Source organism: Drosophila sulfurigaster, chromosome 2R (assembly GCF_023558435.1).
Source record: "Drosophila sulfurigaster albostrigata strain 15112-1811.04 chromosome 2R, ASM2355843v2, whole genome shotgun sequence".
Lineage (NCBI taxonomy): Eukaryota > Metazoa > Arthropoda > Insecta > Diptera > Drosophilidae > Drosophila > Drosophila sulfurigaster.
This window is the reverse complement of record NC_084882.1, coordinates 2,448,008-2,464,074: the sequence shown is the minus strand read 5'-3', so window position 1 is coordinate 2,464,074 and position 16,067 is coordinate 2,448,008. Positions and strand designations below refer to the sequence as shown.

Here is a 16,067-nt window from a genome sequence, read left to right as displayed (position 1 = left end):
ATGCTCAGACAATAGACCATTTTATGAGTCGATGTCTAGAATGCACTGATTGCGCTCCGAAAACGATCTTATTTATGTGCCTACTCAGAAAACACTCTTTAAATCGGCTCTTTTTGGACACATAATTTAGAGCCCTCTTAACTTTGCTTGCTGGGTTGTAGTGCCCATTTGAAAACTCCTTTGTGGTAGTTTAAGTTGTACTTGTCTATTAAATTCCTCGATGATTCCGCTGTCAAGCTTCCCAGATGAATAAAATCTCGTTTTTTCCGCACAACTCCATACAACAAATTTTGTTTTGCAGCACAAATAAATAAGGGGCATCGCTATTCCAAAACTGAAGTGTATTTGGATGTCAATTCGCCTGTTCCACAGACGAAAAAATAGATTGTCTATTTTTTCGCACTGATATTGGTAAAACGATCACATGCTAAATATGATAAGTTTAAAAACAACAAAAGCGTGCGAGGCATTTTATCGTGAAAAGAAATCGCGTTAATTAAAACTGTAAAGTCGCATTACTGCACTTTTTTAAATACAGTTTTAGATAGTGTTTACAAAAAAGAATTGCGGCTTCATTTTAATATTTAAATGTAAATATTTTAGATACATAATTAAAAATAAAGCCGCAATTAGTTCTCTTCTGTGAGTAAGCTTGAAAGGGGTTGAAAAAATGAAAATCGCATTATTCAAAAATGCAAATATGTATGTATGTATGTATTCCCGATCAGGAATCAAACCCGCACACAGTGCTGCTAATTTGGATTTTTTCCCGTCAAAACTGACTTTTTTTGAAGGCTAACTGCGTGAAAAATTTATGAATTGCGGGAATTGTGAAAAGCGGGAATTCTAGCTTTTTTAGTAATTCTGTTGGCTTTTCCCAACTTTTTTTGTGTTGTTAACACAAAAGTACAAAAAGTACAAAATATGGAAAAGTGGCAGATTTACGATAGTCACTTATAAACAATCCAGAAAATGTGTTGGCGTATCGATTGTTTTCTCGAAATACGCTAATGTCATCACTCGCTTAGTGTTTCCATTTCAATTTGATCAAGTGGGCCAACATCAGCAACACAAACAAATTTTGGTGGTAACTGTGGCGGAAATAGCCAGGTTAACCTAATTAAATCCAAATTAAGGAATGCATTCTAAGCATAAGGTAAAGTATTAATTTCAAGCAAAAGATATACTCTATCCATTTTTATTGTAATATAGAGAATCGGATTGTGACGGATGGGAAAATGCTGCGTCGACTATGAAGTGGAGATTTTTTTGGATTTTTAAATAATTTTGTTGAGTTTTTTCTCCATTCATTCCTTCAAACACAGCTGTTTTTGCTGGTCAAAAGTTGGCAGCACTGCCCGCACACCACAATATGTTAGGCTTACAAACTATCAGCAGAGCCAACGCAGTCTTTGTGTGGTCGTCATTTAACTTCAAACTTCTAAGACACAAAATTAACGTGCGCCTGCAGAACGGGAGGTGGCGATTGGCCATTGTTAAGTGCTTACCTCGCTGATCACTACATGGGTACTTACAAAAGTGACCCCATAGTACACGAACGCCCACCGCTTACAAAAACAATTGTCCCGAAAGAACCGTTTATTTTATTTTGTGTTGCTCTTTTGCCCAAACGAAATTTTTACAAGCATTTCAGTTGAGAAGTGCAAAGCGGAGCAATCGCAATTTTATTAGGTGAGGCACTTAAAAAATATTATGTGTTATATGTTTTATTTGTAAATGTTAAATAAATGTTAATGAATGTTGACAAGCATCGTCATTTAAGACTGCTAAAGCAGCAGCAGCAAAAACTCAAATATAATGAAAAGTTAAGATGTACAGATGGCTAACGAAAATGTGCCTAAACAAGAAGTGGAAATTATGACAGAAAATCTACGTTATGGAAATAATGACAGGGGAAAGAGGCCCTAAAAAAGAAGACGATTTCTTTGGTGTTATGATCGGTATTTTAAAAGACAATTATTTAATAATCATTATTCACTTCAATCTATTAAAACTTTTGTAATCCATTTTATTTCCAGATTCAATAAGTGTGGACCAATTGAGAAAGGCCCTGCAGCTCCCAAAAAAAAAAACAATATTTTAAAAACTCAAGATGCCTTCAAGTAATAAAAGAATCTGACTTATTAGAATAAAGAAAAATTAAAATTAAATAAAAAATGTAATTGTAATTGTACATGTTTTTTAATTTATAACGGCCAACCGTGGCGGTTGACCCTATTTGCGGACATTTCATACAAAAACGGAAAGTGGTGGTCCGCTGGTAAGTGCTTAATTTACCAGCAACGAACTAGTGCTCAGAACTGCAGAAACGATGTAGAACTTCACATGCATACATATACCAATAATGTCATGTTGTGACATGTTAGCCAGTTGTCTACTGGATTGTACGGCAGTCACAGTCATGGACAAGAAATTCAATTGGGTTGTTGACGATAGATCTAAGTTTTAAATATTATAGTATTTTTGTATCCAACGTTTTACAATGGTAACATTTTAATTGTTTGAATATTATAGCTGTAACACTCTATTTAGACCAAGCCTGTGCTTCAATGATGCAGTTCTGTGATGCAAGCTCTTACACCAAAACTGCAACACTCGAACAGCTGCTTAGGAGTGAAAGAGTAAACAAACTCAGACAGGAAGAAGAAAATCAAAAGCAATAGAAACACATCAACCAAAAATGAGGAATTTAATAAAATTTTGACACTGCCGTTATTCAAAAAGTGTTAGTATATATAAATATTATTTATCATTTGACTTTACTTATTTCCGTTTAACATTATAGTAAGCAACGCGCTCTGCAACGAGCATCAAAGTGGTCAAATTAAGCATGGAAATTATTAAATAAATGCAATTATTACAAAAAAAAAAACACATGAAATCACATTTATGACGATAATATTCCAAGCACAACCTGGTTGCAATATTTTTTGATTTTAAATTTCATAACTAATCATTCGACTCCACTATATTAATTAATGCTTTTTCTTTTCACGAGAAAATGCCTGAATCTCTTTCTTTATATTTTTTTTTTGTATTATCCATCTTATTGCCTATTTGCCTATTTTTCGAATATAGAACTCCTGAGTTGCGGAACGAAATGTCGCCGTCAAATTTTTGCAAGTCCGTGTTCTTTATACGGGGTTACGCGGAAAAAAATAATTTTGCTCAAATTTCAATGATTTCCAGTCTAAACAGCGTATAAGCATTAAATCGTACACTTCGTATACATAAATTGTAAATACTGACTTCCTCACAGAATAGAATCCTTTCACTATTTCATTTTTAATTAATTTCCGACGGATCATAATGTTTATTTATAACTACAACACCATTAAAATAAATTGGAATTGTGATACCATATCTAAAATATATTTAAATGGTTTTATGATGCTGTTTTTTCACATTTCCAACTCTGAAATTTCAAATAATTGATTTACTATTTTCTCCACTACCGAAACTCGAGCCAAAAACTTTTCAAGTCGTATTTTTAATAGAGCTGACGAGTTCAGTTCATCTTAAAACCTATGTATTTAGATAGGCCTAATCGTTAGAAATTTCTGAAAAGCAGCTCTGCAGCTGCAGAGAGTCTTGTATTAATAATAGAGATATTCAATCATATTGTAAAATGCTTCCTTTTGCATGTTTATGTTTCCTTGAAATTTTTTTTCTGCTTGAGTTTATATACATACATATGTACTTTCCCACGCCTTAACAGCTGTTCGAAGGATTCAACCTTGTAAATTTTCGCATCCCAGAATAGAATTTTTTCTAAGCAGATGCAATTAGTGTGAAACCGCATAACATAAACGAGATATCAATATATTTATTTTCACATTGATGATATATTTTCACTAGCCAAGGTGGGGTCACACTGAATAACAGCTGATGTGAAATAATTCTTTGTTCTCGATCTGCTTTATATTTTTATGATGAGTGTGTTGGAGTGGAAAAATGTCGAACTCTTCGAGTTAAGAGCTGTAAATTCAAGTGGATTGGAAACAATAAAAGCCGATATTACTGCTCACTGTTGCAATTTTACCAAAACTATTAATAATACCTTAACAAGCAGTACGACTGTACTTTGTGATTTGGATGGATTTATACATGTTATATTCGAAAATGATAATCTCAGAACTACAAGCTTTAAATGCCCTAACAGTCAAAAACCAGTTAAATTGTGTGCATTAACGACAAACCATTTACTTACTCTCATAACACAAGATGATGCAGAAATTTTTTCCTTTCGCATTGAAGTATACGATCTGAAGAATTTGATGAAGAAGGAAAAACATGCATGTTGCATTTCAACAGAACTCATCAGATCAACGAGTGCGGCAACATTTCTTCAAGCAGAGTTCATGGGAGATCATAATCCAAATTCGATATTTGCAATCGGTATTGGGTTTGAAAAAGGAGATCTATTACTTCATTTCGGCAAAATCAGTAGTAAAATTGTGCTCAACTTTCGAAGACATATTATTGGAACAGGCTCGATAAATGGCATACAATTTGAGAGAAATTCTATGGTATCAGACATAAAAACATACAATATGTTTGTAACCTGCCTTGATGGTATATATTGCCTTGCATTAAATGATAAGGGCTCTGTCGAGCGCAAAAGCGTTTTGGATACGAACAAGAATGTTGACAATCATTGTTCTACAATATCACAACCGATTGGATCCGAATCTTTTCTTGTCGCTGGCCGAGATGATGCCATATACTGTTTTACTCGCAATGGAAAAGATCGAAGCCCCTGCTACGCCATTGGTGGAACGAAGAAGTTTATTTCTTGGATAGGACACCATCTTATCGTTGTGGTGAATACTTCTATCGATTCCCTCGTAATTTGCGTCGATGTAGAAAATAAGTTAATTGTGTTTCACCAAAGAATCAAGAATTTAATTTGTGTTTGCAGTGGCAAAGGAAGAAATTCATATTATATCATAACTAAGACGGAAGCATTGAACATATTCATGTTGCAAGAGCACAATACTGCAACTAAAGTTCAACGTCTGCTTGCCAAAAGTATGTATGATAATACACTTCGATTACTAGAAAGATCAGGAAATGCCAACTCTCGGAATACGTCGTATGTGCGATTAAAATTCGGCAATAATTTATTGATGAGAGGCGCAGTAAGCTCGGCTGTTGAGGAATTTGAGCGTACTATTGGTCCGATCAAACCATATGACATTATTTCTAAACTACTATATTCCAGATACAACAATAATCTTAATCGATATTTAAGTAATTTACTAAAAACTAATCATAATCGGACAGTCGAGCAAAAAAAATTGCATGAAAGATGTTTTCATCGTGAATCACTTAGTTTAAGAATTCAGCAATTTTGGTCTTCTCGATCGCACTTTTGTGATTTTCAGCAACTATTAGTTCACGACAACCCTTTCTTAAGTCTTGTAAATGCCCAAAGTAAGTCAGAGAACTTGATTTCGATTTTTCACAACACTGAAGAAAAGGAAATATTACATTTCTTTCAAGAGCATGGGCGAGAACTTCTTGCAATGAATTCTTCAATGCTTTTGGAGACTCTTAAAACGTTAGTGCAAAACTGTAAAATTCAAAATATACTTCCGTATCTAATAATTTTTTCCAACCTTGACGAGTTTTGTACAAACTTATTAGTTGATTTTTCGAAAGAACAAATAAATAGTGACGAAGGACTACATTATTATAAACTTCTTCATTATCTAAGTCTTTGGCGCGATAAAAAAATATCGTCTCAAACAATTCATAAATACTTAAAACAAACGCCACTGAGATTAAATAATACTTTAATAATATGTAAGTCGTTTTTTTTTAAAATTGAACCTAACAATCCTATTAATGATGACACAGATCCAGGAACTATAATTTGTATTGATAAAAATTTAAAAAAAAGTAAAAGTGTTGCACCTTTGTTGTCCTTTCCTGGCACCAAGGTGTTATATTTGAGAAATTTAATGGTGAAGAAATTTTTTCAAAATAGGGAAGAGGCTAAAACTGACCTTGAATTAATTGATGAGCTTCGTGAGACAATACAATCAACTAATATTCTATTGTCCCAATTTACATTTAATCCAATAGAATTTCGTAATAGCTGCTGTGATCAATGTCGTCAATCGTTGCATATGCCCTCTGTCTATTTTTTATGCCAGCATTCATTTCACATGGACTGCATCCGCTATAATTATGATACAAAAAATTGTTTCATTTGTGACAAAAATATTAAATGCAATTCAGTTATAAATTACGATAAAATTGACAGTATTATACCCTGCGATATAATTGAAGAAGTTTCCAATTTGTTTGCATCAGGATTAGTTGGTTTAAAAGATTGTAAAAATGTTTCTGATAAAGTAAATGATAAAATATATAATTGCGATCCATTTATTAATAACTTTAAGAACAATTATAAAAACCCATTTGAAGAAAATTATGATTCAAATTTTAATTGTTTTTAATAATAATAATCATAATAATAATAAAATATTAATTTTTGCAACAAAATATCAAATTACTACTCGCCTATCTGATTTAAAAAGGTTTCCTGTCAGAACAAACTGCTCGTCTGTAGCACGATGCTTGTCTTACGTTATACGCACTTTTTCTTGCTCTAAAAATTGTTTTAAATTATGAATATTTAATGATGATTCTAAAGAAGTTATTATGCAAACGCATTTGGTATGTAATGATTTTTTCGTAAAGCATTTTTTATTAGAAGAGACGCACAAAGGTTTTTTAATGTTTTACAAGAAACGTATTTTGTTTTCTAACTTAAATTTTTAATTGGGTTTAATATCTAATTTATAAGAGATAAAAAAAATTTCAGTAGTGAGGACTAGATGCTTTCTTAGTAATAACTTCCTTCATAGAATGATACAAGCATTCTATGTAGTTCAAGGAAATCTCGCTCCAAGTACGATTAATATCTGCAGCTATTTATTCATTCTATAAAAACCGATTATTTCTTAGAAAAAGTTACTGTTCTTATAAAGCGTAAGAGCGTCTATTCCAGTGACCAAGACAAATTTAAGAAAATTTGTTGATGCTTCGACTGCACCGACTGACGGGAGTCTCAAACTATCCGAGATATGATGCGGCCTTCGGTGGTTCATTAACGAAGGCGGTGTTGAGTGTCCCGTCTAAATGTATCTGGCCAATTCGAATTCAGAAACACAAAATTTCTTGATTTTAATGTAATTAATTTATTTAAGTATTTGTGCACAGCGAGATAGAAAGGGAGAGCGATCAAGATACTATTCTGAAAAAAAAAACGACCAAGGGACTCTTGGTCGTTTGGTAAACAAAAACTTAAATCTAGTACTGATAATGACATTGACAAGAAATTTTTAACTACAAACTCAAGAAAAAAAAAAACATTGCCGATTACATAAATGCACTTAACAAAAAAAAAAAACAAAACAGATCACATTCATTGCCTATTTCTATACAATATCCTAAGCACATATTATTGCATCTTGGTTGTAATATTTTTTTTATTTTCAATTTCAAAAATAGTCTTGCGACTCCACAATATTACAAAAAATCTATTTCTTTTGATCTTGATGCTTCTCTTCCCTTTGCAGTGCGAAATACTAGGTTGTTAGACTATGGAGCTGCTATTTTGACACCCACATATGTACTTTCTAGTATCGGAGTTACGCGGAATTCGACTTCGCACATTTGGGAGCAGTACTTAATGTAAGATACAAGAAATATTAGATGTGCTAGTATTGTTATTTCTTGTGCACTCTTCTATTATATTAAAAAAATAAAAGAAAGTTACATTCGATTGTGCTCGACTGTGAGATACCCACTACTCATTCTAAATAAAAGAAAAATATCACGGTATTATTCTCAAAATATACCGAAATAATATACTATAAAAATACCAAACGGTATATTTGGTGTGTTGATATGGTATTTTCAAGATATACAATAGAATGCAAAGATTGTCTGCCAAAACAACTAGACCCCTAGTAAGTAGACGTTTCTGCCTACACAAAAGTATTTCATTAATAACTTGGACAATTTTTATTAAAGAGTGTATATTATTATTGTATATACTAAAATTGGAAAAAAAAATTTGGCTCTATCTCTTATAGACTGTAAGAGAAATTCGAAAAAAAAATGTTGGCTCTCTCTCTTATAGACTATATTACAAGATGAGATGTAGGTGTTCATACTGACAGACGGACACAAGCAATGAACAATTGAACAATAAAGAATGAATTTGTACATGGTTTTAAGTAAAGCTATAAAACGCAAACCTTTAGTTAAAATTATAATATCCGGCTGCGAAACATCGGGCTACTAAATATAGATGTAGTACAAGTACATATAAACAAGTATGAAAGCTATCGGTTTTGAATAAAACGTTGTTTGGACTGAAATCACTGAAATTTCTGTTTATAACCTTATGCCAAGGGATGACGGAAATATATCAAAATATCGAAATATCGATATTTTTCCTCTTAAAAAAATATTATCATCGGGATATTTTTTGGCAAAAATAGGCGATATTGATATTTTTGAGATGATATATCCACTGAAAATGTGAGCGCAGATTCTTATGTGACCGTAAGCTTAGTGAATCCAATGATTTCTATGATTAATACAAAATTGAAAGAAGCGAATATGGTTACCGCTGAGGGCATCGAAATAAAAGATACCCTTCTAAAATATCAGACAAATCCGTTGGAATTCTGGATCTCGCGAATGTCAACTATGCCTATGCTAGCGAAGGTGGCATTAAGTTGCCTAATCATGCCTAGGTCAGTTTCATTTGAACCGTGGGCTTCTGCCATAAAGAGTGTTGTTTCAGACTCCCGTAGTCGTGTGACAGACCAGCATGTAACCGAACGAGTTTTTCTAAAATCATTAAATACACATTTACTTTCTTATTTATAATTAAAAGCATTAAGCGCAAATTCCATAAATTAACAATACCATTTTAAAATACGTCATGTCTTTTTATATTAAATAAAATTGAGCACAATGGGCTGGGCTGTGCTCTATATAATATTCTTAATAATTTTGTTATTTTCATAATATTTAATATATATTTTTTTCTATTCACTTTTTAAGTAAAAAATAGTCTATTGTGTCTTATTTGCAGTTCATGGTTGATGAAATCAAATATTATACTGTTTTTTTTTTTATTATACATATTCTTAGGCCAAAAGAACAGAAGAAGAATTATTCTAAAAATGTGGCCGTTTTGGATAATATTTTGGGATATTTATCGAAAAAGTGCGGTATGAATGAAAATCAGCTGATTATTCCACTTACACATTTTAGCACCTTCAAATTAAATTTCTTAGCATAGACAGGGGCATACATAAATATAATCGTTGCAGAGCGAGTTAATCATTAAGATGTAAAACGCAAATATCAGTGCCTCATAATTTATTGAATTACTACTTTTCTGTGGATTTGTTTCTATTGCCTTTGTTATTCTTCCTGTCTGAGTTAGATTACTTTTACGCCCCTAAGCAGCTGGTCGAGTAATGCAGTTTTGGTGTAAGAACTTGCATAATAAAACTGCATGATTGAAGCCGGTGCACTTGTTCTAAATAGAGTATGAAGGCAAATCAGTACGGTATTGTGTTTAAAATATACCAAATAAATATACGTACTTAAATAAAAAGACTATAGTTTCTATATCAATATACTATTAAGTTTAAAATGAAAATATACCAGAATATCAACCAAAGCAACACCTGACCTCAGCAGCCGTCTTTTGTCATATATTTTATAAACATTTATTTCTTAAATAAATTAAATTTCGACTAGTGGTTTTTAGTGTTAGGTAATCGATAGTTCAAAGAGTAATATGTGATATTTTAATGACCATTGTGACAGTCACAGTCACATCCTACAGTACTTTAGCAGATGATTGAAAAGTGCACGTTCTTGTAGAGAATTAGAGTAAGTCATTGCGGTAAGAAAAAAGTCATAGATTTAAAATAGATTTTAATGAATTTTCACTCAGAATAAAATACTCTCATATTACGGATTCCATTATAATGAATTTTCACACAGCGACAAATTGAGTAGGAAGTTTAAGTAGACTGTTAGTGCCGGGTGATGCACTATTTTACCTCAGCAAGGGAGTTGCTAATTCTTGATTGCCTGGTACGACTAATTGTTGAGAATATCAACTCAGCACTTCTCCAGGAAAACAAGAAAACAAGAAGTCAGCAAACTCAATCTGCCGGTTACTTTGCGAAACGCAAGACCTCTGCACCGACACCATCGACTATGGTTCTCGGATCTGATCCATTTGAGCAACCCGACGCTAATGGAGGGATTGTCCGCAAAGCTGCCACCAGGAAGAAGAACTGAGTGGGCATGGCATTCCAGCACTTTGCAAGTTTATCCGACGGCAGCTGAATAAATATTGGTTTGGCCTTAGATTTGTCAGAAAACCCGCAACTTTAGTCAATCTACAAATCAGCGGAGCGGGAAAGCGCCATCGTTACGATTCGCAGAACGTACAAGCAGTGCGGAGCCTAAGCCTGCCGATGCATCGAAAAAGATTGGCGACGAGTTGGGCCAATAGAGAGTAGACATCTCTTTGCAAATGAACCCTATGCATCTGCCTACAAGCTGGAGTGGCTGGTCTTTGGTCCAACAAAGGATTGCAGAGAATTACCATCTTCCTGTGCTGCAGGATGACACAGTATAAAAGTTAGTAACCGAGTGGAGAACTTTGGCGTGAAGCTCGCATCGGCCGTTGCAACCAGCGCGAACACCAGATCGCAACAGATTCTCGAAGATATCATTGTGAGACTCAAAGAGAGATATTAGATAGGACTCTAATGGAAGCGCAACGACAACTTAATGCCACGGAGCTCTGATATGGCATTAAAGAGACTAGTCAATATTGAAAGGAAAATAAATCGTGATTCACCATTTGGCCTAGCGTACAGGCAACTTGTGAACTATTTCGTTTATTAAGGATACGTTCGGCGCTTGGAGCAGAAGTGTTTGCCAGAGAAGCAGGTCTTTGACACAGCGGCGATGGTTGGTGATTCGTTAAATTCGGTGATGGACATGGGTCCACAGCACTACGAGTCGTTAGCAGACGTTCTCTTTCACTTCAAAGAAGGAGCTGTCGGAGACTTCGGCAATACCCAGGAGATGTTTCACTAAATCGTTATACGAGCACAGGATAGATGTGTACAACGATTTCTATGTTGTGAAAGAGACGACCAACGAGATGCGGCAAACTACGTGAAGTCGTTGGAACACCAACACACGGGTCCTCGTGCGGTCAAAGCCATCACCGAATACCACTACGTGGACGATTATGTAGATAGCTTTTCAACCGAAACAGAAGTTATCGATGTATTTTTATTTACTTTCGCGCTCTTTGTTTTCACTTGCTATTCTTGTGCGCTCACAATAGTTAACTCTTCCTCTCTTGGTGTTGTAGTTGGCTATCGTCTATATTGCGTCTCGCTTGACCTGCGCTTACTCTCTGTGTTTCGTGCTTTGTAAGTACAGATCATATTGGGTTGCAATTAATTTACCTTCTTTGTTTATATTTCTTATTTTTGATTTTGATTTTGTTTACCTAACTTTGTTTTAGCAATATGTTAGCCTGCTATAACAAAAATTGGTTTTGTTTTTTGCTGGTTGTGCGACAACTTAGCTCACGAGAAATGTGCTGGCTTTATCGGCCGTATTGTTGATATAATTTCAGCCAAGTCAGGATTAAGATGGACTTGTGAACACTGTAGGGACTCCGAGCGCGATATCGCTGGGTTTTGTACGGCAGACGCGAACTGGTTTCAGAGATGTATTGGCGGGCTTTTAAAAACTCTCTGATAACTTTTCTGCTTTGGATTCTGGGTATGAGTATGAAGCTCTAGGCCGAGTCTCCGAAGCGTAAAAAGGCCAATACGCGTCTATCGGATGCCCCGATTGAGCTTTCTGTCCCTGTAGATCTTCCAAGTTTATCCGTACCACCTGCTGGCGTATTAATGTCATTTAGTCCCCTCAATCTCCGGTAGCTCTGGAGGCAGGACATCATGACATTACGTCATTATGTATGGAATCTCTTGCTACTTCATCGATTTTGGTGTCGGCTGAGATGGAGACTTTTGAAAAAATTCAACCATCACGATCCTATGTCGAGATTATCAGTAACGATTGAAGAATCGCCTCCAGCTCATACTTCAGTTGTCCGCAACATGTTAGTTGCGATGCCACAGCGTAAACAGATTTTTGTCTCAAGGCTTGCCCCTGAAACGAGCGGGAAATTTCATCTTTTAAAATAAGTATTCCTGCTGAATAATTTAGCATGATGTGCAGTAAAGTGTTTTGGCCGGAACACCTATTAGTCAAAGAATTTGTTGGTAAAAGGCATAATCGGTCTCCGGTTTATCTTCCTAATAGTAGCAAGAATTGTAATCCAAAGCCTTTTTCTGTGTCTGTCAATTCAAAAAACTAACATCCTCTTTACTTCTTGGCTGTCAGAATGTAAGAGGCATTTGCAGTAAACTTACTGACCTACATTTAAATAGTATGCCTTTCACTTTCAATGTCATTGCCTTTACTGAAACATGGTTAAAAAATTACATTCTTGATACGGAAATATTTCCTAGTAGATTTTCCTTATACAGACGTGATCGCAAGCTATGTCGAGGCGGTGGGGTTTTAATTGCAGTAGATGCTCAATTTGCATTAGAATTGATTGATCACACTTCTGATATTGAGCTAGTGGATGTAAAATTATCCTTTGGTAGTTTTAACATTTTTATTTCTTATTCGTATATCCACCTGCTTCAGATGATGCTCTATATTTAGCTCATTTTTCTATAATTAATAACATTTCTAACATGCTTTCTGATCGTTACTTTGGTGATTTTAATATTGCTGCTGTCTCATGGCATTCCGCCAAGAATTTTAATGGACTGTGTTCCTCTACTTCCCATGTTTTTATAGATAGTCTTTTCGGAGTATCATTGTCTCAGATTAATGGTATTCCAAATCTCGGCATGTACTGGTAGCCAGCAAGAAACGACTTCAGGTTAAACGTGAGATTCCACAATGTTCCGAAGAGCATAATGACTGACAAAATAACTCCTATAAAAAAGGAGTTTCGCAGCATGTTTATGTCAACCTTCAAGCTTCTTTTAAGTATCTACGTACTCACATAAAATGTTTTATCTTGTTTTATCATGTTGTTGCACTTAGAATATAACCCACAGAGAAATTAGAGCCGGAATTAGCACCAAAACAGAAAAGAGAGCGTATTGGAGCAAAAATTGCTTTTAGCAAAGTCCACGGTGTCCACCAACACCAACGTCAACTCAATACAAAATTTAATTTTTGCCAAGCAAAGTCAAAGAGCAGATGCCATTAATGCAACAAGACAATATATCGAAAAGGAAAACATTCCTGATAACTGCGACACATTGAAATATTAGGAGGTAATATTTTACAGACGACTGAAGACAACTCACTAAAACTAAATGCGGGAAAAAAGTATTTTGTGTACAATCCTCGTCCTTCAAGTCAGAAAAAGTAAAATTTTTTATTTTGTTTTTGAAAAACTAAGAATGAAACTAAAATGCAAACCAAGTGCATCTGCTTCAGTGCAACTGCTTACACCAAAACTGTTTCACGCGACCAGCTGTTTGGGTGTAATAAAGCAAATCTTAGGCAGGAAGATCAAGAACATCAAAGGCAAATTCAAATGAAAATTAGCAATTTAATAAATTATTTGACACTGAGGTTTATATAAATTTATTTTTTCCCATAATTGACTCTATTTATTTAAAAAGCAACTTGCTCTGAATCGATCATTTTCATGTACAAAGTGGTCAAATTGATCGTCTTGGCGATTTTCATTAAACATTTTCTAATGCCTCTGTCTATTTACTTGTATCTTTCGACTTTGGTTAGTTTTCGAAGTATTGCAAATCAATTTGAAATAATTTTAAGGCCGCAAGATTTAGCAGTGGAATAATCACATATAACAAAATATTAGCGAAAATACGGCCAATTTCACATATATTAGTGTGACCATTTTTAGCAACCTTTGTGTGCCTACATTTGACATTGAAATGACAAAAAAAAAAATTTATAGCTATTCGCCTATTAAATAAATGCAATTTCTAAAAAATATAAAATCACATTCCAGTCCTATTTCTATTGCGACAATATTCTAAGCACATATTGAAACTTTGTTGCAATATTTTTTATTTTAAATTTCAATGCAGTCTTGCGAATCCACAATTTTTAATAAATTATATTTTTCTGTACGAGAAATTGCCACACACTATTTTAATTTTTTTAAATTATCCATATTTATGTTTGTGTTCACTTTGCCTATATGAGTGCGGAAACTATGTTGTTTATATTTTCTTCTGTGGAACAGCTGATTTGATATTCTCATACACTATTATCAAAGTATCGATAGAAAAGTAGGCCATTTTTGTGTTTCACTCTCAGTCACAGTCTTATAGACTATTTCCACTACACTCAGTTTTTTTTACGTTTTTCAAAGTCCCATTTCAGGGTTTCTATTGGCACGAACCGAAAAATATGGGCAACGGTAAATTTCTCAATATGGCCGCTCTGAAATGTCAGCTGTTCAAATGTAAACACGAGTTGGCAAACAATTCAAAAATCAGCTGGCACATTTAAAAATGGAAAATTTTCTTAATTTGCAAGATTTTGATGAGGATTTTGACCAAGTGGAGGGAAAATTAACGGAGTATAGAGTATAGGCCATTGCAAATAGTAAAGAAATCGCCATCAGTTTGGGCATATGTACATAAGTAGATTTGCTAGCAGCAATGGTATATTTATATAAATAAATTTACTTTTTAGCAGCGGCATGGGTGTTTTTGGGAGCGCGATGTTCCTGGAAACAGAGAATCATTTTTTGGAGATAATTTTCGAATAGAGAGGAGTTTGGCACCCTTGTGGAGCGCCTTTGTGGATTGGCCAAAAAAGGCACTACATTTCTCCTCCCATAACTCGAACAACATAGCCTCGTGGACGCCACTCCACGACATTGACGGCCTACGAGTTTTCTGACTTATCTAAAATATAAAAAATTTGCTTTTAACAACAAAATAAAATTTTTATTTTTCTATTTTCATACCTTAGCGCTTTTAAATGTCAGCTGTTTGTTCAGTGGTGAGCTTTTTTTCGAGTGCGTTCACTATTTCGCGAACGTAGAAAAACCGACTTTTTTCTTATGGGTTTTTACATGGGGCGAACGTAACATTCGGCCTGAACGGAAAAAAACCAAAGAAAACCGAGGTAATAGGCTATTAGCATAATATATAAAAAATATCTGCTAAAAAAAAACTTTTTATTTACGTCTTTTTACGTGATATTTAAACTTAAATTAAAAAAGTTTAAATGCAAAAACAATAGAAAATTAGATTATCTTTATATTAAATCCATGTTCGTCAAATTTCATGCAGTATTTATGCACTAAAATAGTGAATGAAATATTGGGGTAACAACATTTTTGCCAATATCTCGGCTTTTCGGTTGTCGGCCAAATCGGCTTATGAGTGATAAGTTATGACAAGTTATAGAGTATTGTTTTATAAATATACCCACAAAAAATCATAAATTTATCCTTATTATTTTTTGAGATATTTCAGGAAAAGTACGATAACCTCAGCTCCAGCCCCATACAAAATGAGCACAAAAAATCAATGCTGCCGATTAATGACCATAATTTTTTTTTACTTTCTTGTCGGCCATAGCGCACATTATACTTTCGTAGATACAACTATAAGGAAGATATATAGCAATTTTGATTCAAATCCCTTGAGCCGTTTTTGAGAAAATTTACATTTTCCTAACCCGCAAAAACAAGTTCATTTCGCAAGTGCATCAAATAACTGGAACCAGCGTGGAACCAGTCAGTGTTAAGTAACACCATTTGGACATTGGCGGGACTTCGAATACTTGCAGAAAATAACTAAATGAAACAACTATAACTATAATTTAAATTACATTTAAATACTCTATTTACATATTTATTTCTTTGTTATAATTAA

At 34.1% G+C, this 16,067-nt stretch overlaps 2 protein-coding genes and 1 long non-coding RNA gene across 4 annotated transcripts in view; 2 read left to right on the top strand and 1 right to left on the bottom strand.

Moving 5' to 3' along the window:
* The window catches only part of LOC133838901 (large ribosomal subunit protein eL15), a 134,607-nt gene that overhangs the window by 45,986 nt on the left and 72,554 nt on the right, over positions 1-16,067 (bottom strand). The gene's annotated exons all lie outside the window — the stretch shown is intronic.
* Positions 785-2,092, top strand: LOC133839159 (uncharacterized). Of its 2 annotated transcripts, none has more exons than XR_009894059.1 (3): positions 785-1,156; positions 1,213-1,692; positions 2,040-2,092. It is a non-coding gene; the product is annotated as an uncharacterized LOC133839159 (long non-coding RNA). The 2 variants fall into 2 exon arrangements; XR_009894060.1 differs by having other exon boundaries at positions 785-1,161.
* On the top strand, positions 3,888-6,503 carry LOC133837220 (uncharacterized). The gene has a single exon (XM_062267893.1). It carries the CDS (start codon positions 3,951-3,953, stop codon positions 6,486-6,488), a length of 2,538 nt encoding a protein of 845 aa, XP_062123877.1. The 5' UTR covers positions 3,888-3,950; the 3' UTR covers positions 6,489-6,503.